This window comes from Marmota marmota, unplaced genomic scaffold (assembly GCF_001458135.2).
Source record: "Marmota marmota marmota unplaced genomic scaffold, marMar, whole genome shotgun sequence".
In the NCBI taxonomy this organism is placed as follows: Eukaryota; Metazoa; Chordata; class Mammalia; order Rodentia; family Sciuridae; genus Marmota; species Marmota marmota.
Window position 1 is genome coordinate 10,717,794 of NW_025999991.1, and position 26,616 is coordinate 10,744,409.

The 26,616-nt window shown below is 38.9% G+C and overlaps 1 protein-coding gene across 5 annotated transcripts in view; it reads left to right on the top strand.

Moving 5' to 3' along the window:
* Window positions 1-26,616, top strand: part of Atp9b (ATPase phospholipid transporting 9B (putative)) — a 244,536-nt gene that overhangs the window by 102,801 nt on the left and 115,119 nt on the right. For 2 of the 5 annotated variants that reach the window (XM_048806674.1, XM_048806675.1), the window contains 3 exons: window positions 13,563-13,638; window positions 20,032-20,108; window positions 22,584-22,742. In XM_048806674.1, coding sequence (XP_048662631.1) covers window positions 13,563-13,638; window positions 20,032-20,108; window positions 22,584-22,742 — 312 coding nt within the window. The other 3 variants (XM_048806676.1, XM_048806677.1, XM_015499591.2) reach the window with 3 other exon arrangements.

A 26,616-nucleotide genomic window follows, 5' to 3' on the forward strand; every position in this document is an offset into this window, starting at 1 on the left:
CCTGGATTGAACCTATCAAATAATGAAATTGAAACAGCAATTAAAAGCTCTCCAACAAAGGAAAGCCCAGGACCATATGGATTCTCAGCTTAATTCTACACGTTTAGAAGAACTAACACAAGTGTTTCTCAAATTATTCAATGAAATTAAAAGGGACATAACTTTCCCAAATATATTCTGTGAAGCCAGTATAACCTTGATACCAAAACCAGAGAAAGGCACATCAAGGAAAGAAAAGTATAGACCAATATCCCTGATCAATATCGAAGCAAAAATACTTTATAAAATATTAGCAAACTATGTTACAAAACACATTAGGAAGATAATATACCATGGTTAAGTGTGTTTCATCTCCTGGATGCAAGGTTGTGTCAACATACGTGAATCAATAAAAGTAATTAATTCACCTCATACATAGAATTAAGGACAAGAATCATATAATCATATCAGTAAGTTCAGAAAAGGCCTTTGATCGAATTCAGCATTCATTCATGGTAAAAATGTTGGAGAAACTACCTCAACATTATAAAGTCTGTATGTGACAAACCTGAAGCTATCATACTGAACAGAGATAAACAAAGGGTTTCCTTTAAAATTGGGACAAGACAAGGCTGTCCACTCTCACCACTCCTATTCAATACAGTTCTTGAAACTGTAGCCAGTGCAGTCAGGAAAGCGAAGGAAATTAATGGGATTCAAGTAGAAAAAGAAGTCAAATTATCTTTATTTGATGATGGCATGATCTTGTATCAAAAGACCAAAAAGCTCTACCATAAGACGATGAATTCAGCAGAGTAGCAGAATATAAGATTCATAAATTAATAGCTTTTCTTTCAAAAGTGATTTCTGGTGAGAAAGAAATCAGGAAAACCATTCCATTAAAAATAACCAATAAATAAAATACTTGGGAATAAATCTAACCAAGGAGATAAAGTATCTCTACAGTGAAAATAATATGACATTGAAGAAAAAAAATGAAAAAGACCTAAGAACATGGAAAGACATCCCATGTTCTTGGATAGGTAGAGTTAATACTGTCAAAATGTCTGTACTATCAAAAGCAATATACAGATTCAATGAAGTCCCCTTCAAAATACCAATATTCTTCACAGATATGGGGGGGCGGGAAAGTCCTAAGATTTATTTGGAAGTTTGACACCCATAATAGCCAGAGCAGTCTTGAGAAAAAAGAATGATGCAAGGCAGCAGAATACTTGACTTAAAATGATACTGCAGAGCTATCGTAATTTAAAAAAAAAAAAAAAGTACGGTATTGGCATCACTGAAGACTAGTGGGACAAAATAAAAGACACAAAGACAAACACACATTCTTACAGTCATGAGATACGTGACAAAGGTACAAAAATATGTTGCAGAAAGATAGCCTTTTAAAGCAATGGTGATGGGAATACTGCATATTCATATTAAAAGAATGAAACTAGATTCTTCTCTCTCACCTTGTAGGAAAATCAAATCAAATTGAATCTAACATTTTAAGAATTAGACCGGAAACCTTGCAACTGCTAGAAGAAACCATACAGTCAGCACACCATCATATTGATGCAAGCACTGATTTCCTTAACAAGACCCTAAAGCTCAAGAAATAAAACCAAGAATCAATAAGTGGGATGGCATGAAATTAAAAGCCTGCAGAAGGGAGAAAATCTTTGCCAGCTACTTCTCTGACACAGGGAATTAATATCCAGAATACATAAACAACTCAAAAAACTTAACACCACAAAATCAAATACCTCAATTAATATATGGACAAAAGAACTAAATAGATATTTCTCAATATATGAGAAAATGTTCAACATGTCTAGTAAAAAGGGAGATGTAAATCAAAATTACACTAAGAGTTCATCTCACTCCAGTCAGAAAGGCAGTTATCAAGAACACAAATGATAATGCTGGTGAGGATGTAGGGGAAAAGGTACGCTTATAGTGTGTTAGTGGAACCTCAAATTAGGATAATCATTTTGGAAAGCAGGATGGAGACTCCTATAAAACTACGAATGGAACCACCATATATAACTCAATTCTCCTACCTTAGTGTTTATTCAAAATGCCTAAAATCAGCATAATATAGTGCTAGAGCTACATCCGTGTTTTTAGCAGAACAATCCACAATAACCAAATTGTGTAATCAGGCCAGATTCCCATCAGTAGATAAATGGATTTAAAAAATGTGGTATGTATATGCAATGGAATTTTACTCAGTCATAAAGAAGAATGAAAATATGGCATTTGTCAGTAAAAAATGGAACTTGAGAACATCATGCTAAGTGAGATAAGCCAGACTCAGAAAATCAAGGGTCAAATGTTTTCTCTCATGCTGATGTTATAGCAGAATACAAGGAAAAAATGGTTTGGTAGATCAGATGTCATACAGGGAGTTTCCATTGAGTAAAAGGAGGAGATCAAGGAAGGGGGAGGGCAGGAACAGGAACAAATATGGAGTGAGTTTAAGAAAACTGCACTATGCACTTGTGTAAGTATACCACCATGAATTCCACCTTCATGTATATGTATAAAGCACCATTCAGAAATAAACAGATGTGTGAAGAAAGACCAGTAGCATTGGGGGAGGGAGGATTGCTCAGGAGCCCTTTTGCTTCACGAGAACATTAGATGAGATGGAGAACACAGGGGAGGTTTTGTCTGAGAATATTAAATACAGGTGAGAGTGAGGTTAGCTCTCTGGTTGCTTCATTAGTAAAGGGCTGAGTCAGAGAGAGACTTCCCTGAAACTGATGAGTTCAGTCATAAGAAGATAGGTGTGGGTGGAAGGACCAGGATGGATTACTGTAGCATTGGCCAAGAGGTAATGGCTGAAGAGTAAAAACCTTAGAAAAAATTACCAAAAAAATTTTAAACAGGGCTAGGGTTGTGGCTCAGTGGTAGAGCACTTGTTCAGCATGTGTGAAGCACTGGGTTCGATCCTCAGCATCACATAAAAACAAATAAATAAAGTTCTATCAACATCTAAAAAAATTTTTCTTTAAACATTAAGGAACAGTTGATCAGTTCATAGTCTTTTTTTTTTCTTACCTAAAATTAATTGGATCAGAAAGGCTAATGCAAAAAATATGTGAAAATATACTAAGTAAATATAAATAAAGGGGAAGCAGGAGTTGCCATTTTGGTGTTCAACAGAATAGAATCAAGATGGAATAAGGAAAGATGGATACTATGAAAATGATAGAGGGCATAAAAGGCTTTATGCCTGAGTTCCCATTTGATTCAGTAGTCAGGTGAGAAAATGTTTAAAAGATAATATGGGTAAGCAATATAATAAATCCTTTTGTTACTTTTATTGAACTCTATTCCCTAGTGATTTATTTTTAACAATGTACAAAGTGTTACAGAAACTTGATCATATATTCTTGGCAAAGAAAACCTTAGCTCCATAATGTAAAAATGTTACAAACTGCATTCTTGGTCATATGCAATAAAAGCAGTAACAAAACCCAGGTGTTAAATGGTCCTTCCACCCAGAAGTTTAAATATCATAGGCCATTAGTTTGAGGATGGAAGGAGAAATATAAACTAAAATTGGAGAATTTCTAAACAGTATTGGTTTAGGGAACACTGCATATCAGAATCTGAATATTTTGGATATAGTTAAAGTAGAATAATATGTTTAGGGGGAGAGAGAAGAATAAAATAATGTAAGTAAATAAATGGAAATACTTTATCACCATGAAGGGATCAGAAATAGCAGGTCAAAGGACGCACCTACAGAAGTGCATGTTAAGGTGATATCCTGAAATAATACAACCAGAAAATTGATCCAGATGTCATTTTTCCCCGTGTTTTTATTGGTGTATTATAATTATACATAATAGTGGGATCCATTGTTATATATTCATACAGGCATACAATAGAACACTATCAGATAGCGTTTTTGAAGCTTTTTATGGAGTGTATTTAATCTTTTTTTGATTTTATTTTGTTATATATGACATCAGAATGCATTACAATTCATATCACACATTGTGCAATTTTTCATATCTCTGGTTGTACACAAAGTAGAGTCACATCCTTTGTGTCTTCATACATGTACTTAGGGTAATGATGACCATCACATTCCACCATCTTTCCTACCCCCATACCCATTCCTTTCCCTTCCCTCCCCTTTTCCCCTTTGCCCTAGCTAGAGTTGGGACACAGCCACATCAGTGTTTATAGCAGCACAGCTGACAATAGCTAAACTGTGGAACCAACCTAGGTGCCCTTCAGTAGATGAATGGATAAAAAAAAATGTGATAATATATAACACAATGGAATATTGCTCAGCAATAAAAGAGAATAAAATCATGGCATTTGCAGGTAAATGGATGGAGCTGAAGAATATAATGCTAAGTGAAATTAGCCAGTACCCAAAAAAACCAAATGCTGAATGATTTCTCTGATTTAAGGATGCTGATCCATAAAATGCTTCGGGGGTTTGGGGGCAGGATGGAGGATAAAAATGAACTCAGGTGTCGTTTTTAAGATGATACAGCCAAACAAAAAGCTATTCAGCCAAGAAAAAGAAAAGCGAGAGAGCACATTAACCTCAGACAGAAATGGATAAAATAATCTTTGAAAAGAAAGTTAAAACAAGTACATAACTTTCTGTTTACATATATGAAGATACCATAGTGAATCTCAACATCATGAACATCCACAAGACTGGGATCCTAATTAGAATAAGATATATTTCATCCTTGTATAAATATATCAAAATAGAGTCTCCTGTCATGTGTAACTAAAAACAAAAAGTACAAGCCAAAAAAACCCCCAAAACTCCACATAAAAGACATTGCGGACTGTGCTATGCAAGTAATTTTGAAAAATCCAGATGAAGTAATTTACAAAGATAATGTAATTTACCATATAAAGAATGATATTTAAGCAGTGAGCTTACCAGAAAATAACCACAAAAAGAGTAGGCCTTGTTGGTTTCACAGTGGCATTATACCAGTACTAAATTGTTGAGGGTTAGTTACACAGTCATATTCCTGTAGTAATCTTCACTGTTGTCTTAAATGGTGATAGCATCCTCTACAAGCCATGTGCTGGTGGTAGGGACACCCTTTGTGACTCAATGTGCACTCAGTACCATTGCTTAGAAAGGGAAGCTAACATGCCAGGAGTGGCCCTCAGCCAGTGTAGTTAGAAAGGTGCATAGATGCCCTTGGATTGGGCATCTCTGTGGCATGTTCTTACTATCTGCCTGGAGTAGGTTGAGCTCCTCTTACATGCAGTGATGAGTTGCTGGTTAACACACCCTGTATTGATTCTACCCTTCTCAGTCTTTGTTTTTCACTTCTCTAATGGTGTTTCTTGAGTTTTGCCATACACGCCCAAATCCTTTTTTCAAGCTTTGCTCTTGAGAAAATGAAGCCTAACGCAGCTGGTCCTTTAAATGTAGTTGCTGGAAGCAGGCTTTGTATTGAGATCTCTGGCTCAGATTACTTGCCCTCTGCCCAGAACCAGCAAGTAAGTGGAGGAGGTGCTGCAGTGGTAAGGGATGTGGAGCAGTTGGGCTCCTGCTGTTGACCACAGGAACTTGGAGCAACAGAAACTCAGCCTGCCCTGCTGATCCAGTATACCACATTAGTGTTCATGCAGTTCTTGATTTTCAGCTGGAAACATGATGGCAAGAGAGGTCAGGCAGTGATTTTTCTGCACTTAGGACAGCACTATGGTGAACAGCAGAGATGTTCTGAGACCTGGAATGTCAATACTGAGGCTGATGCACTGGAGAGTTTGAACATCCACTTTCTTCAGTATCCCTTGAGTCTTCAAGAAGCTACTTTCTCGAAGTTGCTAGAGGAGAACAGATGTAATTGAGATCAAAGTAGGGTGACCAGGCTTGTGTTGTGGAAGGAAAGGGGTTATTTATGATAAGAGCTGTAAGACAAACTGTTCCGGCAGGACCTGAAAGATGTGACTGAGAATGGTCTTGGACTATTGGACCAGGAAGAGGGAATAGGAAATACAGGAAGGAGTGTATCCATAGGGTTCAGTTTCCCATTACTTAAGATTTAATGTCCTTGCATGAACACCTGGATATTAGAAAATGGTGATAATATACTAGTCCGTGTAGGCTACTGTGACAGTACTATAAACTGGATTGCTTATAGAAAGCAATTATTTCTCATAATTCTGGAGGTTCAAAGTCTAAGATCAATGCAAATATAGTAATCTGGTGAGGGTTCCCTTTCTGACTCATACATAGTGTTTTGACTGCTGTGTTCTCACAGGGTAGGAGGGCAAGGAAGCTCTGTAGAGTGTCTTTTGTAAGAGCAATCATCCCATTTATTAGGGGTCTTCCCTCCTGACCTAATCACCCCCAGAAGCCCATCTCCTAATACTGTTACCTTGGTGATTAGGTTTCAACATGAATTTTAGAGAAAGAGAAATGTTCAGACGATAGCAGATATTCTATTAGTAAATGAGCTAGAATTACTGTTGCTGTTGTCATAGAATATCGAGGAATAGGTAAAGTTGATTAGAGGATCTTTTGTTTGGGAATGAATTCATCATGTAAGACCAGGGATCCCTCCCATTGGTCATGTTCCCCAGAAGGATTCCAAGGACGGTCCCTTTTATAAAGTGATAAGGACTGCAGTAGCAAGTAGAACACCCACATTTCTGAGAAGCATCCTTGTCTGTCTTCTGAAGCAAGGGTGATATTAGGAAGGCAGCTGTGGAACTGGCCTTATAGAATTCTGTTATTGCTCAGAAGATTGGACTGGCATTTGGTGGTTCTTTGTAGGGCTTCTGATGCCAGCTTTTGGATCTTATCGAACTTTTAAGGTCTACTACTATAGTGGAGTGTGTTATGCAGAGTTTTGGCCAAGTCTTCCAGTAGGCACTGGATAAATAGTTTGTGTTCACATGGATGATGGGACTTTCAGCACCTTTCCCTATTGGGTTGGGGATGTCAGAGGTAATAAATGGCTGTCGTGTATTTTTTGTTTTTGTTTTTTAATATTATGTGTGAAGTGATATAATATTGATACAGGGTGAACAGTGATACAAAAGGTTCATATTGTAATTCACTGAGCTACTGATAAAAATCGAACAGGTCAAGCTAACAAGCCCAGTAGAGGTGATGCAATTGGATACTCAGTTAAAGTCAAGTAGCCCTCTTCACCTTCTCCCCCCAAAAAGAAAACGATTGGTAAAAGGTATCAAACATTAGCCTGGGGTTGGGGCTCAGTGGTAGAATGCTTGCCTAGCATGCATGAGGCACTGGGTTCAATCATCTGTTACCACATAACAATAAAGATATTGTGTCCACCTAAAACTAAAAAGTAAATATTAATAAAAGGTACCAAATATCAAGTACAACAGGTAAGAAACAAAGCACAAGATAATTACCTCAGTAATTAAACTATGCTCTCCAATGGAAAGTTAGAGATTATCAGATTGGACAAAGATGTAGTGTAGTCATTCTTCTATATCTGTGGTTCTGTATCCTTGGATTCAAGGAGCTGAGGTAAAAAGTTATTTTGTGAAGACAACTTCATCTGTACTGTACTTGTACAGACTTTTATTTTCTTGTCCTTACCTACTAAACAATTTAGTATAACAATTTAGTATAATTACTGTTTACATAGCATTTACATTTAATTGGGTTTAATCAGTGATCTAGAGATGATTTACAGTATATGGAAGGATGTACATATTATATGCAAATGCTATGCTATTTTATATGAGGGTTCTTGAACATCCACTGATTTTGGAATCTACAGAAGGTCCTGGAACTGAGTCCCCATAAATATTAAGGAGTAACTATACTCCCAAGTGGATAGAAGTAATAGGGAAAATATAAAAATCTACAAGAATAGGGTCCTTCCTCCTAATCCATAGATTATATGGATGTACTTTATGAAAAATATAGAATATTTAAACATCATTAGGAAAACACTTTACCTTACTGACAGATATTATTAAAATGATTGCATTTTAATGGATCATCCCCATGTGTTCTGGAAAATTCAGTCCTGTTGTGTGAGGATGGTTCTATGAGATCAAAGAAAGAGGCAGGCAAATCCATTATTCCCAAGAATACATTTACTGGGAACTTATTTCTTGGTTAGCAGCAAGACAGGTGGATCCCTACAGTTTGGGCCTAAGGAGTGGTGTGAGCGGTAGCTAGTGCAAAAGTGACATCATCCAAGCTGGATGTGCCTGTTGTTGTTGTTTGTTTTTGTTTTTTTAGAAAATAAAAAAAAATTATTGCTTTGCTAGCAAAGGAGAAACACAGAGGGACTCCTGTTCTGGAGGCTGTGATTCTGCCCATCAAGGGGAACTGGGGACTTTTAAAGGTGATTCAAAGGCTTTTAATCTGGGAGATAGTTATTTTTTATATCGTTTGGTGCCATTCCCAAAGTTTGAATTACTCCGGTACTGTGGTGGGTGTGTGCTGAAGGTCAGAAACTCTGTCTAGGATGGGGAAGAAGGGTAATCCTGTTTCCCTGAGATTAGGGAGTGCAAGGAAAAGAGGAAGAAAAAGAAGTACGTCCATTTCAAAGCAAATATTCAAAACATAAAGTAGACCATAGGGATCATGCTAAGACTCAAAAACAAGATAGCAGAGCATTACTTTTTGTAAACAGTACAAAAATGATTCAGGCCAGTCTCTGAAAACCATGAGGACAGTAACTCCATCAGTGAAAACAGATGATTTATGTAGGAAGTTAGGAAGATTTGTAGGTCTATGAAACCAGGCCCGATGACCCTCCTCTTTGCAGAATGTGCATTGGTTGGCTTCATGTTCTCTAAGACCTCTTGATCTACCTGATTCTTCACTCTGAATTTGAATTTTGACTTTTCCACTTACTAGATGTCTAACCCTGACCAAGCACAACCTTCTCAATCTTATTTCCCAGATCTTAGGAAGGAAGGCTAATCAGCATATGTGTGGGCACTCCAAAAATGTTTGTTCTTTCCCCTTTCCTGCACGCCAGCCAGTCTAGAGGAGGTCTGCTAGGAGGTACACACAAAGTAAAAATGCCTCATTGGGTGGGAAGGGAGGTGGAGCAGGCCTAGCTCTTGAAGAGATCTGTGCCTATACCCTTTCCTCAGGCTGGTACTCTCACCCCACTCAAAGTGGCCACAACATAAGAGCCTTGTATCTGGCTGCAGAGTTTGTGCAGGAGGGAGCTTCCTGTGGGTGGCCCTCTGCTGCCTTCCCTAGCCCACAGATACCCTAGCTCATCTTTACAGTTCTATATTATACCTAGGTTTTATCATGCCTTGTCATTTAGGAAGGGTTAATTAACATCACATGGCGATAGCAAGACCTTTAATGTCTTGGTCACTTGTGTACATACGTACCCTCTTAGGGAGGTTGTGGGCCCAGTGGACTGATCCTTAGCAACCTGAGTTTCACATCAGGAGCATAGCAAGCAATTGTTGCATTTTCCCATTGGTAATTTATGTGTCTGAGGTTTTCTACAGAGGTGAGAATCATCCACATCAAAACCGAGACAGGAGACTGGGATTGTAGCTAAGTGGAGGAGCATTTGCCTTACACGTCTGAAGCACTGGGTTCAATCCTCAGCACCATATAAAAATAAATAAGTGAAAAAAAAGGTATTATGTCCATCTACAACTAAAAAAATGTTTTAAAAACCAAGACAGGCAGGAGTCTTCCCATATCAGAAGACAGGTGGGAATGGCCCCATGTGAGAACCGAGACAAGGCCTGCTGGTGGTGCACACTGTCGACATGAGGGTAGACTTCTGTGGGAGGCTATCCTTGTTCTAAAATGAGAGAAACTTACTTCAGGACTCTAAGTTGGTTAAAGACACATATATCTTGTATGGGTTATTATAATTCTTGATGAATATAATAAATGGCTTTTCATTGCCCTCATTTGACATTTCTAATTTTTTTCTTTTAAAATGTATTGATCTAGAGTTTCAGATTAAGATGAAAAATATTTTATGTACTTTTTTCAAATAGGAATAAAGAAAATATTAAATAACTAGTTTTGTAACTAGAAATGGAATTCAATTTAATTAGCAAAATTCAATAAAGTGAACATTTTGTGATATTTGTTTATTTTCCTTTTTTACATTATCAAGAAAAAATTACACCTTTTTCAGGGAGGAGGGATCCTGCTTAAATACTTAAATTAGAATTTGAACAGATTAACTCAAGGCCTCTATAGCAGGGACACAGTATGCATCTGTGACCTGTACAGAATCTCACAGACATACCCCGTCTGCCTTTCTCCAGGCAGCACAGAGGCAGACTGGGAGATGTTTGACGTGGAGAAAGCGGTTCACATCATTGTTCCGGATGGCTAATTTCATGAATTGTTCAAACATAGGCATTCTCTTGGAATCTGGAGCTCGAGCTAATTGGTTTTGAAGTGCAACAGTTCTCATAGTCCTTACCTCCTTTCTAGTTTTTCTTACAATGCATTTTCTGCAAATCATAACACACTTAACTTTGCTTTATGTTTTCAAATAAAAATATTCTTTAAAAAGCACATTTCTGTTGTTTGTTAAATAAGCTACACCGTTGAGAAAACAGCTTGAAATGGAAACGGTTTGTATTCTTTCCATAAAGCAGGTTTCATCTTTTCAATCTATATAACCTGAAGGAGTAGAAAACCAAAAATGAAAGTTATTTGGAATAAATTTTTCCCATCTTCCCCATTTTTATGTTCATTATAGAATGTGGGTAAGGAACTGCCTTTTAAAATGATTTTCTCTGTTCGACAAATGTGTTAATGTTTAAAGCCTGTCACTGCTGTTAGTCTTGGAAAGAAGCACAAAGATACAAAATGCATTCTTCAGCCTACCACATGTTAGAATGGACAGAACCTTTCACACAGTGAAATGGTTACCAAAAAGCAATGTAGGAATTGACTTAATTTCTAAATCTACATTGTATAGTGTCATTTATTTGCAGTTCAGAAAGTGTTATACATTTTTTTGTATATTTTAAGGCCCTTCTTGCTCTTGGAGATCAACATAAGGGGAAGATAAATGGTGAGCATGTGTGAATAATTTTTAAATTTTATTATTAAGGGAAGCATTAGAGTTTTAAGGTCTACTTTGAGCTAGGTTGCTACATTGAAGATGATAGCTACAGGTGGCATGGACCAAACGGGACACTAAAGACCACAGTGGGGCAGCGCAGCTTAGGGGCACGCACTGTCCCCTGTGTGCTGCCATGCATGTGCGGGCACTCAACACCTGTGGGTATTGGCAAAACAGTTTTGAGAGTCTGTCTTTCATTTACTGATACATTGGATAAATTTGAGTACCTGTTCTGTGGGCAGAAAGTAGAGCTCAACCCTATAGTGACTTAGTTTATAGTCCTAGGTGATAAACAGACATGTAAATTGCTATGATGCAGTGCAGGTAACTCAGAATACATTTAGAGAAAATTTTATTTGTTTCATACTTTAAATGATAAGTGTGCAAATCAGCACTTGGCCTCTTCTTGCCAATTATGCACTCTGTTTGCTGGGCCTCCTGGAACAGCTATTCTCTTGTCTGTAGAATCAAAGGGTAAGTAGTGTCAGTTGTATTTAGGAAATAGAAGTGAGGATATGTAGATTTCGCTTTCTCCAGCAGCGTTTATCAGAACTGTATCTGTGTAAATGGTTTAGAACCTGGTCATTTCAGTTCAGACATACATTCAAGTATAAAATAAGCTAATCTATTGAAGCTACTTGCTTTTCTTTTCTAAATGGTTTTTTGTTGTAGCTGTTCTTCAAAAGAATAAAAGTCAATGGCAAAATTTAGTTTCCTGGATTACTTATTTTTTAATTAGACAATTTTTGAATCTACCTGAAGAGCTACCTAAACATGGGAATAAGTGACAACTCCCTGCCTGGCACTGTGCATGGAAGAACGAACAACATTTTGGAAAATATGAAGCAGAGTACTTGAATATTCTTATGCCTTTTAAAGGCTAATGATGGTATGTGAGGTACTATGCAAAGAGCTCAATTTCATAAGATATATAAAAAAATTTATAAACATATCTCCATTGCTACAAGATTATATAAAAGTAAAGTGGTTACAGTGTAAAAATTTTTATAACTTTGTCATCCAAACATAAATACAAATATTCTTTCACTTTTCAAGTATTTTTAATGGCATTATGTTAACCTTCATTTTCCCACTTAAGATACATTTACATGAAGTATTTTGCCCATCAGTGCCACTGAATAGTTTATCGGTAGCTTTTTGTAAGCATAAATCTTTAATTGAAAAACATAGTTCCTGGGGACTGCAAAATTAAAAGTACTTGCAGCTAATGAGGCAGAGACTGGTCACATGCAAGAGTAGATATGTGTTGAAGACAGCCCTTCATCAGTGCATTTGCAGGCTCTGGTTTCCAAACCTAGCTCAATCCCACACATAGGAGATTGCATTCTCTGTGTTTTGCACATGCCATGTCTGCCCGTCTTGGTATTCACCCACAGCAAACTGGTCTATGGCCGATCCATGAGTATCTAGCTGAAAGGCTACAGCTTCACTCTTCACAGCTAGCTGATAACCCAGGCACTCTGGCTGTTGGTTCCTGATCTAGGTAATTCCCAGCGCGAGCACACTGTTGGGATCCAGGTCCTAGAAAATGTTTCTTTTCTTCCCCCATTTGGTTTCCTTATTATATTAAAATATATCTTGATATCAAATATATCTTGAGATTTTATATGTGTGTGTGAGTGTGTGTGTGTACACGCACACTATATAACCTCAGGTTAAGAGGAAGGTTTTCAGATTTTAAGTTCTAAGTGTTATGTCTGAATATTAACTTTAAGAATATGATGATAAAATTAGACTGAATATATAGCTGTTATGATATTGATGTATGACCGTGTTTGATAGCTGTATACATTATTAGCAACATACAACTTATATTTGAATTTTGTTTCATGAAAAATATGTACTATCATAATATATAATGATGTATCTGTTGGTACATGTTTGAACATATAACAACAGATACATCATTATGTACAGTATAATGCACCAACACAAAAATGTATAAGAAATAAAAGAAAAATATCCAATATAATAACAACATTTTTAAAAAGGAATTTAAGAGAAAAGACTTTTCTCATGGGTGTATTGTGGTATTTGCGGGAGTGTCCCCCCCCCCCCAGGCATATATTCACAGTTATACCTGTCTAGTCCTTGTCCTTGCAGAAAGGTGGGGTAAACATGACTGATTTCATCTGTGATCATGTTCATGCTAATGTTTCCACCTTTGCAGGGAAGCAGTTCCTAGTCCAGGAATGTTGCTAAAACACATTTGAAGATGTGATTTTAGCCTACTCTTAAACAGTATCACAGTACTTTTATGAACATTTAAAGTTGTTTATATTAAAGCTAAATATTAAAAACAGTTGACTCAAGATTGGTCTTTCAACTTTGCTTTTTACAACTTACATTTTGAGGTTCCTTTAACACTGCTATTCCATTGGATCCAGGTTGTGGGCACGTTTCTAACACTATAGATTATCTAAAGTATGAATAATAAAAAGAACATGGCCAATTTTCCCGTTTTGTTTTTCTGTCCCTGAACAGGAAGACAGTGACCCTCCCATTCATGAAAGTCTCAGCATAGAAAACACGTTGTGGGCAAGCACCATTGTTGCCTCAGGTGAGAAAGAAGTTCTCCTTCAGTGTGAATTCTCCCAGGATGAGGACTCCAAACAGCTTTCTCAGAATTGCCTGAAGTATGTTTGTGGCAAGGCCTGTGTACTTCGTCACCCATGGCACTGGGGATAGTAAAGCCAAAAGCAACATGGAGGTGCAGTCTTCCTGGAAGAACAGGTGGTCAGTTTCTTGGGTTCTGACATGTATTTCCTAATATGCTCCTCAGTGTGCCTTAGAGCCAGTTGTAATTTTAGAAGTGCTATGTTCACATGGGGGCCTTGCTGTATGCCATTGTGTACAGTAGGCTCCTTCAGGAGTGCACAGGTTCACCTTCTAGGGACAGAATATGAAAGAGGATTCACTTTTATACTGATGTTTCATGTGTTTAAAACAAGTTTGAGGGCGAATATGTGAATTCTAGTAGGTGTCAATTCTTTGAGGTATTTGATTTTTTTTTATCCCATATCTTACTTTAGTTTTTCAGGATGCAAAGAGAGAGAGGTAAGGGTGGCACTCAGTGAGGAGACCTCAGGGACAGACAGGACAGCGCTGCCTCTGGCACCACAGGAAGGGTGTTTGCAGGCCCCATTAGAGGGCATGTGGAAGCCAGGGAAGCCCTGCTATCTTGCCTGCCACCTTTCTGCTGTCCTTGCTGGTGTGTGTTGCTGACAGCCAGGGGCAGGGCAGGGAGGTGGTGTTACTGCCAGCCTCCTCCTGGACTACTCTGTAGCCTCATTGTTACGGTCAGGCCAGAGCCAGGCAGGACCTGCTGCAGCACTGAAGTCCAGGTATGCCTTCCAGGAAAGCCATCAGCCCCAGAGCTCAACATTAATATTTCATAGCAAAATACCTGAAAGACAGGTTGTGGCTTATATGATCAGAAATTCCGATTTGTTCTGTATTTGACACGATATTATTTATTGTTTTAAGTTACGTGTCATTGAGATACTAAGGTTTTCTTTATAAAATCGATTTCATTTAATCTTTTGTTCTGTTTCTTTTTTAAGCATGTGTTAGAGTCTTGTCATTAATGCCATGTAGTATTGATTTGTGACCATTCTCCTCAAAGAAACAGAAGCATCTGAGGTAAAGGCTTCTAAGATATCCCATATAATTTCCTGAAAAGAGATTTTCTTTTGTGACCTTAAGGCTGGATGATCTTGGCGAATGATAGTTGCTACTTGTTTACTTTGGCAACAGAGACTCTTTATTATTCTTTGCCATGTAGCATTTAGCTTGCCAGGGCACTTGATCTTCACAGAGAGTATTTTTAAATGTCCACTGAAGAAGGTTAACTAACCTCTCTTTAATGTTATTTTGTGTTTGGACATATTTAAAATGCACTAGTAAACCTTTATTTAAAAGCCTGTTGTGTGAACAACTACCCAAGTCTGTCCTTTACCAGATTACCATGTCCTGACAACATTTGGAAAGACTCGAGATGTCCAGGAATAACCTGAGGGTTCTTGTCTTCTTTGTAGTTGATCGTAAGTTTAGAATTCTTTTCAATCTTACATGTTAAAGTTATATCTCCATTGAATGCAAGGTGGCTCTTTTTTGTGTGTGTGATACTAGGGGTGGCACCCAGGGTTTTGTGGATGCTAGACAACCCCTCTACCACTGAACCACACCCTCAAGTTGCTCTAAGTAAAGCAAACTTGGCCGTTCTTTCTCTGTCATGGAGTCTCAATGCATAGGAACAAGGACTCAAACACAGACCCACAGGACAGCAGATGACCAAAGGAAGACAGAGAACTTCCTGAGCTGCCATGTTCAGTTGCCCTGATTGATTCAGAGAACCCTATCCTTCCAAAAAAGATATAGGTCCTCCAGAGCTTATTATGATGCGCACACAAGAGTCTGTTCTCGGAGGAGTCCCTGCGGCCTAGAAGGAAGCAGGGCCTTCCAGAACCAGAGATCGGTATTCCGCAACAGGACTGTCCAGGAGTTGAGCCCTTAAACCAGGCACAAATGTGCACAGACTGCTCTAGGAATCAGTCCTCTGGAGCAGGGCCTTGAGTATGTACAGACAGCCCCTCCAGGAATTTAAACCTCTGCAGGCCCCTCCTGTCAGTCCCCTCCAGGAGTTTAGTCCTCTGCAGTAGCACATTGAATATGTACTGAGGGGCTGTCCAGTTTACTCATCGTGGAAAATGAGAATAATAAATATTTGGAAACTGTTATAGAAGTTGGATGTAGTTTACTGATGTTGGAAATATTGGCACATATGTGTTCTTTAATTTGGTTGTTAATTTGTTCTGGTAATTCATTTTTATTGTGTTTTATGAAAGTAGCAGTCTCAATGAGATTTTCAAAATGAACTCTGGCCCAAAGGTCATTAAGAGGGTGAAATGGGAAGACCTGTCCCAGTAGGAAGTTGCCTGAAGGGCCAACCCCAAAGATCTATGGGGATGGGAACAAAAAATGGCCAAGGAGGTCGAGCAGGTGGGTGAAGCCGAGAACACCAGAAATACCCAGGAAATAGGCTGCAGTGCAGGTCCTGGGCACATGGGTGGGGGCTGCTTCTGCTGGAATGGTCTCTTGGAGCACTTTGTGTGGGCCATAGAGGTGGACATCAGAGTTCTGTCCAAAGTTTACTGCTGTCCTTGTGATGTCCATGGCTTGTGGACTCTGTCCTTGGTGCAGTTCTTATGTGTCCCTCTCTCTCTGCCTCTGGCCATGTGGAGTCCACCCTTGGGGTTGTGTGTCATGTGTCCTCTGTATGTCCCCAGCTTTGTGGCACCTGAGCCTGGTGCAGATGTCCTGTGGCCCTGTCTGTACTTCTGGCTGTGAGGACACGAGACCTGAGAGCAGGTCCTCTTTGTTACTCTGTGTCCTACCTTCCTACTTTGGTTGGTCTTGTTGAGGTTGTGATGCTCAGTTCATTGTCTCCTCAGGTCACTGTGCACCTGGCACTTAGTCAGTCTATGACACGTGGTGTCCTTACCTCCTACCTGTGTTGCCTGTTTGCTTCCCTGACTGGCCTAACATGTGAAGGCTCCATACTAAGATGCAGTGTGGACCCTGGCATTTGTGAAGATTGGCACCAGAGAGCATCTGTCAATCAGAGTCAGTTCCTGGCTGATGTGGGTGGTCCTGACAGCTTGTTTCTTTTCTTTTCTTTTCTTCTCTTTTTTTTTTTTTTTTTAAAGATAGAATTTTNTGTTCTAGGTTTTATGTTTTGCATATATACACACACACACACACACACACACACACACACGTGTTTATATGTGTGTGTATAAATTATCCATGAATCATCTTTAAGTTATTTGGGGTTTGTGAGGATTGGTTGAGAATAAGTAAATTGAACTTAATATTTTCTCAGTGGTCAAAAGCAACTGAAAATACTGTAGTAGGTTGATCTTTTAAAATATTTAGGAGAATAGTCAGTTTGACTTGCTGCATTGTTTTGTGGTCATACGTGTTAAATACTTATAAAATATAAAAAAGAATACCTTTTCCCCCTGACGTTGGCCTTGTTAGCATTTTTTTTCTTAATTTGCATTAGGAAAGTTATTTGCTTAAAGTATAACTGTTCTGTTAATTAGAACTTGATAGGGTTTTATGTGAAATTTCCTCAATAGCATGATATAAGAGGTTCATGTAATAGCTAATATGTCAGCAACTGTCCCCTTGAATGACAGGGGGATGGCACTGAAGTTTAAAGTCATACCAACAGACAACATCACGCAGGGTAGGGCTACTCAATCAGTGGTGGACATGTCATGCTTGTGACCCTGTAGGGTACAGCCAGCACCTGGATCTTCTTACACTGACTTTTCAGTAACTAGTCAGTATGAGATTTGTAAATATGGATTAGGGAAATTAACCCCTGCCTTTCAAAATTAAGTGCTTATAAATCTTCTAAAACATTTCCTTGGTACAGACTGAGCTACATTTTGATTACTTACCAATATTACATCACCACCACCTCTAGTGACTTTGTGACATGGTACCTTCCTGTTAGCAATTTCTTTGTGGTTGTGGTTTTAGTATGTAAACACATTTCCAAATCTGTCTTTCTGAATAGAAGATTCCCAAGTTGGATCCAGGAGGAGAGGTACTTAATTTCATACTTAAAATATAAAGTTTTGAAATTCTCCCATTTAAACATATATTTGTGTGTGTGTGTGTGTGTTTATATACATACACACACACACACATATATATGTATACACACATACATATATATGTATTTTAAAACTGGAAAGTTTTAAAACATTCTGTACTTGTCACATTTGGTTTTCCATTATCTGATGTGGTACAAGGTACGTGTCAGGTTTTGTTGCTTTCACATGTCTCATTTTCAAAATTGGTAGCCTGTCCCTCCCTTTTCAGTATTTCTTTCTTTCTTTTTTATTATTTTATTTTATGTTTTTGAGGGGATGGGTACTGGGGATTGAACTCGACCTCTGAGCCACATCCTCAGGCCTTTTTTGGATTTTATTAAGAGACAGGTTCTCACTGAGTTGCTTAGCACCTCGCTATTGCTGAGCTAGCTTCGAACTTGCGATCCTCCTGCCTCAGCCTCCTGAGCCAATGGGATTATAGGCCTGTGCCACCACGCCCGGTTTCCTGTATTTCTTTATACAGTGCTTACTAGGTCTTTTTGCCTGTACCAGTTCCATAAGAGAACAGAGAATATCCCGTGTATTCCTGTACTCATTTCAGTAATTGAAAAGCATGAGACTCAGGAAAAACAATGCATTTTAAGTTAATTACAGTAAGTTTTTAGGAAGAATCAAATAGGAAAATACATATAAGAACCATTAGCAGATGTAAATAAATTATGTATAAGTATGACACACTAATTATATTAAAGGCTAGTTGATGTGTGCTGTGTTTTTTGTTAGTCTTGCCATTTCTTACGTTTAACTTTTGTAGTGTAAATTATAGTGGCAGCCTAGAATCCACGTTGTTCATAGTCTATCTTGGCTTTTAGCACAAGTTTTCTAGGTTCTTTTGAGGCTTGTTCATTCTGCTGTTGTTTAAAAAACAACAATAAAAATAATTATGCCATTTTCCTTGTTATGTAATTTTGCATCAGTGGCACTTTTACATTTTGGTTAAGTCAAATTGGCAAAATAGGAAGAAAATATTGATCAGGTCATCTTTAGTATTTTACCTTATTTTAACATTTAAAGAATCCTATGATGCAACTATATGTTTCTTTTAAGCTTTCAACACTATTACATCATTATGAATTTAGCATTTTTCTGAATTTCAGGTGTAGTAGTCTTATCTAGGAAGTTTATAGGGGTGGAGATATAGAAACGTTCTTGTGCAGGTAGTTGAGCTCACATGGAAATTTTGGGCCAGCTGTGCCTTCAGGAATTTGACAGATGGAAGCCCCACTTCCTTCCCAGCGAGGCACAGTTGAACACACTGCTGCTGAGGACACCTGGTTAACATCTTCATCTTCCTGGGCCTGCTAGAGGGGCAGTTGTGAGTCACGGGTTGTGACCAGTGGTCCATTGACCCAAAGAAGAAACTCATGCCATATCTGCTTCTTGGGTCCTAAGAGTTCACTGAATTTCATGTGTTTGATTACTGTGACATTCAAGGGGTTTTGTATAATTATTATAGTTAATTTTATAATGTTTGTTAGTTTTAGTGTTATACATATTACCTTACTATCATTCTGTTTTTCACCTTCAAAATTTAAAAAACTTAAGGACAAAAATTAGAAATAGAGATTTTGCATAGACGTAATTCTAAAAAAGAGATCCATGGTGTATAATTTAGACAGTCCAGAGCTGCGTGCCTTGAGACTTTGTAATCTACGGGTTGTTACAAGGGTATTTTGTTTTTTTTTTAATCTTAGGTTTAACAATTAGCATACCTTCTTTACATGTAAAATTAGAAAACCAGACTTTTAAAGATATGAATAAAAGAGATTAGTAGCTCCTAAATAAGAAGTTAACAGTTTTGATAATATTTCTGCTGTTTTGGTTGCATGCATCAGAGGTGCCAGCAGATGCTTCTGCTGGTCTTGGTGTACAGCGGAGGCACTCTCACTCAAGAGAAGCTGTTTTCCTGGTCCCCTTTGGTAGGCGAGTCCAGCCACCCAGCTGTCAGTTAAGAGCACTACCTCTCAACAGATTGTCAGCAATGAATCCCTCTTTCTATTGTCAGGCAAAGAAATGCTAGTGCATTTTCTACAGTTATATGTAGGTGAATTTGTATTGTTTAACAAATCATTTGACTTTTTCCAAGTCCATTTAAGAAGTTGAGATTAGGTTTTCTTGAATTGGCCAAATGAAATTGACTGAAGAATAAATGTATATAAAGTCAAATAGAGTAATGTATTTCCCATCAAGACAGTTAATGAGAACTGTTATCTCTTTGCTTTCCTTCACATATCTCTATAAGGACCACTTTCATGTTTTTGCAGGTACTGTAATAGGTGTTGTCATTTATACTGGAAAAGAGACTCGAAGTGTAATGAACACATCCAATCCAAAAAATAAGGTAGGCTAGATTAAGGAGCAAATGCTTTAATGACCTTGCTTTTCCTTTCAGGAAGAAAGTCGGTATAGTCCTGAATAACTCATTCACATGGCATAGTATGTGGCATGAAACAGATTCTGGTGATTTGGGGTCTGATTTTTCTGTGTTTATAAAATACCATTCTCATTTTAAAAAATTTTCCAAATACAACTTTTCTTGCCTAATTGGAGTTTTATATGTGTCTTGAATTTGCATTGTTAGATCTATAATTTATCAATAACTTGACAGTTATTGGTGGGTTCTCAATTTCTCTTCTCACAGTTTATTTTACAAATTGTGTTCTTTATGTGGATAATTTAGTGTTCTTTTAAAAAGCAATCTTTACTAATATTTTATAGCATTTAACTTAATGTGATATTGTTAAAGCAATTTAATATATTTCTACTGCAGAATATGCATATTGAAAACCAAATTTTAATTTTAAAAGAATACTTGATTACATTCCTAAAATTGGTACTCAGGCAATCAGCATGTATAAGTAAATCAAAACAAAAAGTCAGTATGAGTTCTCAGTAGTTGCTGTCTCAGAAAAGGCACATGTGCTCCAGGTATGGCTAATGACAAGTTCTTCTTCAAGGTGACTTTACTCACTTTTGCTTGGAGTGCAATCTGCATATTTAAGTAGAACCAACAACCTCATGTGGCTTCATTCCTCACACTGTACCTATTAGTAAAGGCTGTCTTTGCTGGGAATTTATTACAAATTAAAAATCCTTTTTAAAAAAATCATGTTTAAGACAAAATATGATCCTCTCCCCCCTACCCCCCCAGCTAAATACCATTGAAAAAAAATAGCCCTTCTAAGATTAGGAAAACCTTACCACCTGTGCCTGGCTTTTCTGTGCCCAGAGGCCTCCACTTCTATGTGTGCTCTGTGAGGGGCTGGCTGCAGTATAAATTCTCATTGTGATAATGGGGATTTCTTTAGATTAGTATTGCACCTTTGAGTATCAAATATACCAAAGTCGCTAATTCTACAATAGTTAAAATTAACATTTAAAAGTGAATTGCTCAACTAATAATTTACAGAATCGCATGCATACTTATATATGTTTTCAGGGAAGCGTTGTGATTTTTTTCTCAAGTGAGCAAATAGAATATTCTAGTGCCTGTATAAGTCCAGTGCTTCTCTAATCTTTTCACCTTTTATATTTATGATATTTGAAGATAAATTTAATGTTAAGTGTAAAGTTTAATTTATATCTTAAAAGTTAGACTGCCTTTCAATTTAACTCTTTATTCTTCAGTTTAACTTACTTCCTCTTTTTTCTTCACTTTATCACTTTTTTTCTCAATATAGCCTTTGTTTTTACCTCATTGAACTCTTTGCATGGAATTTTGATGCATAGTAACTTAAGTGACCTTGTATTTTATGATCACAATTAAGAATTCTGGCACTGGAGTTTCACTATCTGGGTGAGAATCTGGATTTTGCCACTGACTTGCCCTTTGGTCTTGGGCACATATCACAATTCTACATCTTAATTTCCTCATCTATAAACGGAGAACGTGTCCACATATTGAAAACAAGATAATGTGTGTTGCTTTTAGAAAAGAACTTGCCATACAGATGTTCAATAGATGTCATCTATAGACTTGCTATAGAATGGAATGTTTTCCAGCATCATCTCCAGTCAGTAAATACTTACTAACTAGTTTATGTGAGGTAATATACCCTGTGCTGTCCAGTACCATGTACTCTTAAATTCTCCCAGTGGCCACCCTCTCTGCCTTCCTCCTCACCTCCTCTCCTTCCACCTCATCTCTCTCCCTCTTCTTCTCTCCTATGTTTAGCCTTTTGTATTTCCATGGTTTTAGCAGGGACGCTGTTGGTATTCACAAGATTGGAGTGGAACCCTTGCTTGGCCTCTTAGTGACTTTTAACCCGGTGTAAAGGGCTCCCTCAGTGGCAGGCTCCAACTCCAGCCAGAATCTGCCTGCCAGCAGTGCCTGAAACTCTGGGAGCACTTTTCCCTTGGCTGGCCCCTCTGCAGCTTCCCTTGTGTAGAGTGGTGCATTCATACCACAGCTCCCAGAAGAGGGTGGCGCCTCAGTGGAACTGTGCCTTCACGGGAAAATCCTGAGCTATGCACTCTGCAACAGGGCACGTTAGTAGAGATTTGTTGGAAGATTTTTTTTTTTTTTTTAGGCCTGAAGTTTTTAAAAATTTTTAAATTAAGGAATAACCCTAAGAGGGAAATTGATCAGATAAATTTGTATGTGTAATGAAATCTAAGTGTTCAATGCTAGTTTTATAAGAATAAAATTCAGAAACGCCTTTAAAGCATGCTATAAATGGGCTGAAGGTATCCAGGGAAGGTTTTGATTTTGGAGTATGGTGAATGGAGAGGAACATGTGATGTTTGTTTCCTGATGACCATTGTACTGTTTGAGAGACATTATTTTCTGAAGACTACATCTAGTGTTCTTCCACAGGCTAGTGAACCAGCAAACTTCTGGACTTTGAGGAAGGCTGGTGTAAATGAAAGTGCAAGTACTCTGAAGGGGAATCAGATTGCTCTTCTGAGTTTCATTGGATTTCTTCAGAGAGACAAAACCATCCCTCACAGTTCCAACAACTGTCTCACACATGGGGTGGGTTGATAGGGCAGTATTTGAAATTCGGTTTTGGAGTGACTTGTCAACAGAGTAATTTGAGCTAGAAATACATATTTTTGAATGAGTAAGAAGTGGTTACAGTTGGAACAGGCTAAGCCATGCTGGGATCCTAAACTGCCCCAAACCACAGTGATTTCCTACAGTGGTCCCCTTAGCGTGTTTTGTGTCTAACTGAGGCTGGGAGGGTGCTTGCTCATCATAGTCTCTGATGTAAGATAAACTAGCACATTGCATGTTGACCCTTAAGGCCTCTATTAGTAAGCAATACAGGTGACCAGAACAACTTCATTGACCAGAACAACTAAAGGCCTCAGCTTTGCTCAAGAAGCCAGATAAGAACAGTCCTGCTTCCCATGCAGGAGGGAGCTGTAGGTACTGAATCAGCAGAAACTAGTGACTACCTCCAGCATGGCTATGACTTTAGCTTTTCAGGGCTTCTCTTTAGTGTGAAAAAAGACCTTGTGGAATCCCCCAAAATGTAGTGTTTAAGAGGTCATGCAGAGGAATTATAACCAGGGAGTATCACAGGAGGGGGCAGTAGTGACAGTAGGTGTCAGCTGTGGTGCTCCCTAGGGGAAAGCAGGGAAGGCTAGTAGGTTCAGTAGCCTGCCAAAATCAGCACTGGAGACTCGAGGGGCTCAGGGTGATAAGAGGATGTGACATTGGGGGATCTGGGGTCAGGGTTAGGAGAAGAGAGCCTAAAGAATGTTGATTAAAAACAAGTGGGGGCTGGAGTTTTGGCTCAGCAGTAGAGTGTTTACCTAGCACGTCGAAGGCACTGGGTTCAATCCTCAGCATCACATAAAAATAAATAAGTAAAATAAAGGTATTGTGTCCAATTACAACTAAAAATTTTTTTGAAAAAGAACAAGTGGATTGCCAGGCACAGTGGCGCTCACCTGTAATCCCAGCAGCTCAGGAAGCTGCAGTAGGAGGATTGCGAATTCAAAGCCAAACTCTGCAAGAGGCACTAAGCAACTCAGTGAGACCCTGTCTCTTAAATAAAATACAAAATGGGGATGTGGATGTGGCTTAGTGGTTGAGTGCCCCTGAGTTCAATCCCCGGTACCAAAAAAAAAAAAAAAAAAAGTGGAGTGATCCTATCATAAGAGAAAGCCGGCAAATAGAGTCTGGCACTCCCATTTTATTTATTTTTTCTAGCTAGAGAAATTAATATAACGGTACTATTAATACTATCATAAAAGGACAAAAGGTCTTTAGCTTAAAAGAAAATTACATAATATTATATGACTACCATTGAAAATATGACATGGCTTCTTTGATTGCTAAAAAACATTTACAGTCAATCATTATGTCTCTTCTTGTCTCCCCTTCACTCTTACTTTTTTGTTTTCTTCCCTATTTTCACTCTCTTCATTTTTCATTTATTTTCTACCTTCATTACAGTGTATGTAAATTCGAGGACCATGCAAATTTGTAAAATTGTTAAGTTCCTATTTAAGCTCTTTTGTGTAATATTGGGGACCTAGCTGTTCTTGGAGTTAAAGTTATAATGGAGCCAGTAACAAACAGAGGACAAGAGCCCCAAAGCAGGCACAAAACAATAGACACTGAGTTGGTCCAAAATTGCAGGTCGGCAGCAGCAGGTTTCAGAGAAAAGTAGTTGAAGGAGTACAGCAACCCCAGGGCACAGGCAGTGAAGTGAGTGATAGTACATAACCATACAGATGGCAGCCCAGAGGCCCCCTGGAGCCCAAGGGCAAGACTTTTAGAAAAGGAGAAAGGCAGAAGATGTGGTCAGACTAGGCACATCTGGAAGTAAGGTAGCTATTGGCACTAAGAGGCAAAGTACAGGCAGCATGGTGGTGCATGCCTGGAATCCCAGCAGCTAAGGAGGATTGAAAGTTCAAAGCCAGGCTCAGCAACTCAGCCAGACCCTGTCTCAAAATAAAATATAAAAAGGGCTGGGGATATGGTTCAGTGATTAAGCACTCCTAGGTTCTTTCCCCTATACTCCCACCTCCCAAAAAAGAGGCAAAATGCAGTGACAGGAGGGCTTCATGCAGGGGAGGTGCCAGCACCCAAGTGCACACCTGTGTTCACATTTTCCAGTCTACCTTCCCTTATAAAAGGATGCATCCTGGTATTGCTGCAGCTAACCTGCAAAGGCAGAGCGACTGTTCCTACATGTGTTCTATTTCCCAGGACCTTCTCTCTCAAGGGGACACAGTAGCAGTCTCATACTCTTCAATTGCTTGTGGACTCTCACAGAATCAATTCAGTTTAACAAATGCTCTGCTTGCTGATTTTTCTCCTTTATTCCTGGATGGAGCAGAAATATAGAATTCTATAAAGATTGCACATCCTCTCAGTGACTTTTGCCTCGCCTCTCTGTTATTGTTCTGCTGCTTATTGATGCCTGTAGTGTCTTTTGCCTTCTACTATAGGTGTGACCCTGCTTCTGGACGTTTCTCTCTGGGATCACATTGCTTTAAGAGTAAAAGAAAATGATGCACATAATTGTAGACATGTAGAATGTCTAAATGAATGGACTCTTTCTAATATGTTGGTTCTGTGGCTCCTGCAGCAATGTAAAGCTCATCGGGCATTTTCCTAAAAAGATCAGGTCCAAGTATGCAGTAACTGTTGTTAACTAGGTCCAAGTGGCTCCATAAGAGGCCAGCACTCTGCCCACTCTGCAGCCCTAAGATCTGCCTGCTCTGTCTTGACAATGCTGTTTGCTATTGTGCACCCCCTCCCACCACACTGCTGGGAAGAGCATTGTGAATCCCATCCCTTCCCCCTTGGCTTAGGTTGGCAGCCCATCTTCCCCACTCAAGTTGAAGGGTCCTTGACGACCAGAGTTTGTAGTTTGTAATCCCCAGAGTTGAGCAGGTAGATGTGGGACATTCAGCCAGTATCATCAGTGGTTTCATGAATTATGTTTTAAATCTGTCATTCCTCTTAGCAGACATCCCCATGCATCTTTTGGTCAGTTCTCCTTTTTCTTTTTATGTTGGCTACCTTGTTCTTCTCTAGCTGTTTAAAAAAGAAATAACTACTATTATCAACAGCCAAGCCCAGAGGCCCTGCCTGAATCCCAGTTGTTGGATTTGCTCCCCCCAATAAGAAATAGACAAAAAATGCAAAAAGGAAAATAGAATTTCATGCAATTTGACCTAACTGGGTAGAAGTACTAGATGTCTTCTCTGCCAGTTCCACAGAAGGTGTTAATGCTTCAAACATGCAGAACCCAGGAAAACAGCGTGGGCACTCTGAAACCCAAGCCTCGGCCCAGGCACTATTTTACTTGTTTCATCTTTCCTGTGGTTGTGGATACAGGACCATCCCTAAATGTTCTTTTTAAAAAGTTGAATGAAGAACATTCCCACCCTGCCACCCTTCCTTACTGTTTTGGGTTGGCAGTAGCATTGCATCACCCAGTACTGATCCTGTCTCTGGGCTGGATCAGAAGAAAAAGCCAGGCGGTGTGCATATGCAGATTCACGTGGTCTGTGCTTGACAGGCCCTGGCAGTCCACAGTCTTCACTCTTAGCTTCCTTGGCATCTGTCAAGCCAGTGGAAAGGCAGCCCTTAGCCTGCTGTCAGCACGAGGACGTTGTCCCCGATCTTCATAGGGACTCTTTTACTGTGAAATGCTTCAGACATGCAGAACCCAGGAAAACAGCATGGGCACTCTGAAACCCAAGCCTTGGCCCAGGCATGTTTTTACTTGTTTCGTCTTTCCAGTGGCTGTGGATATGGGACCATCCCTAAATACGCTTTTTAAAAAGTTGAATGAAGAACATTCCCACCCTGCCACCCTTCCTCACTGCTTTGGGTTGGCAGTAGCATTGCATCTCCCAGTACTTATCCTGTCCCTGGGCCG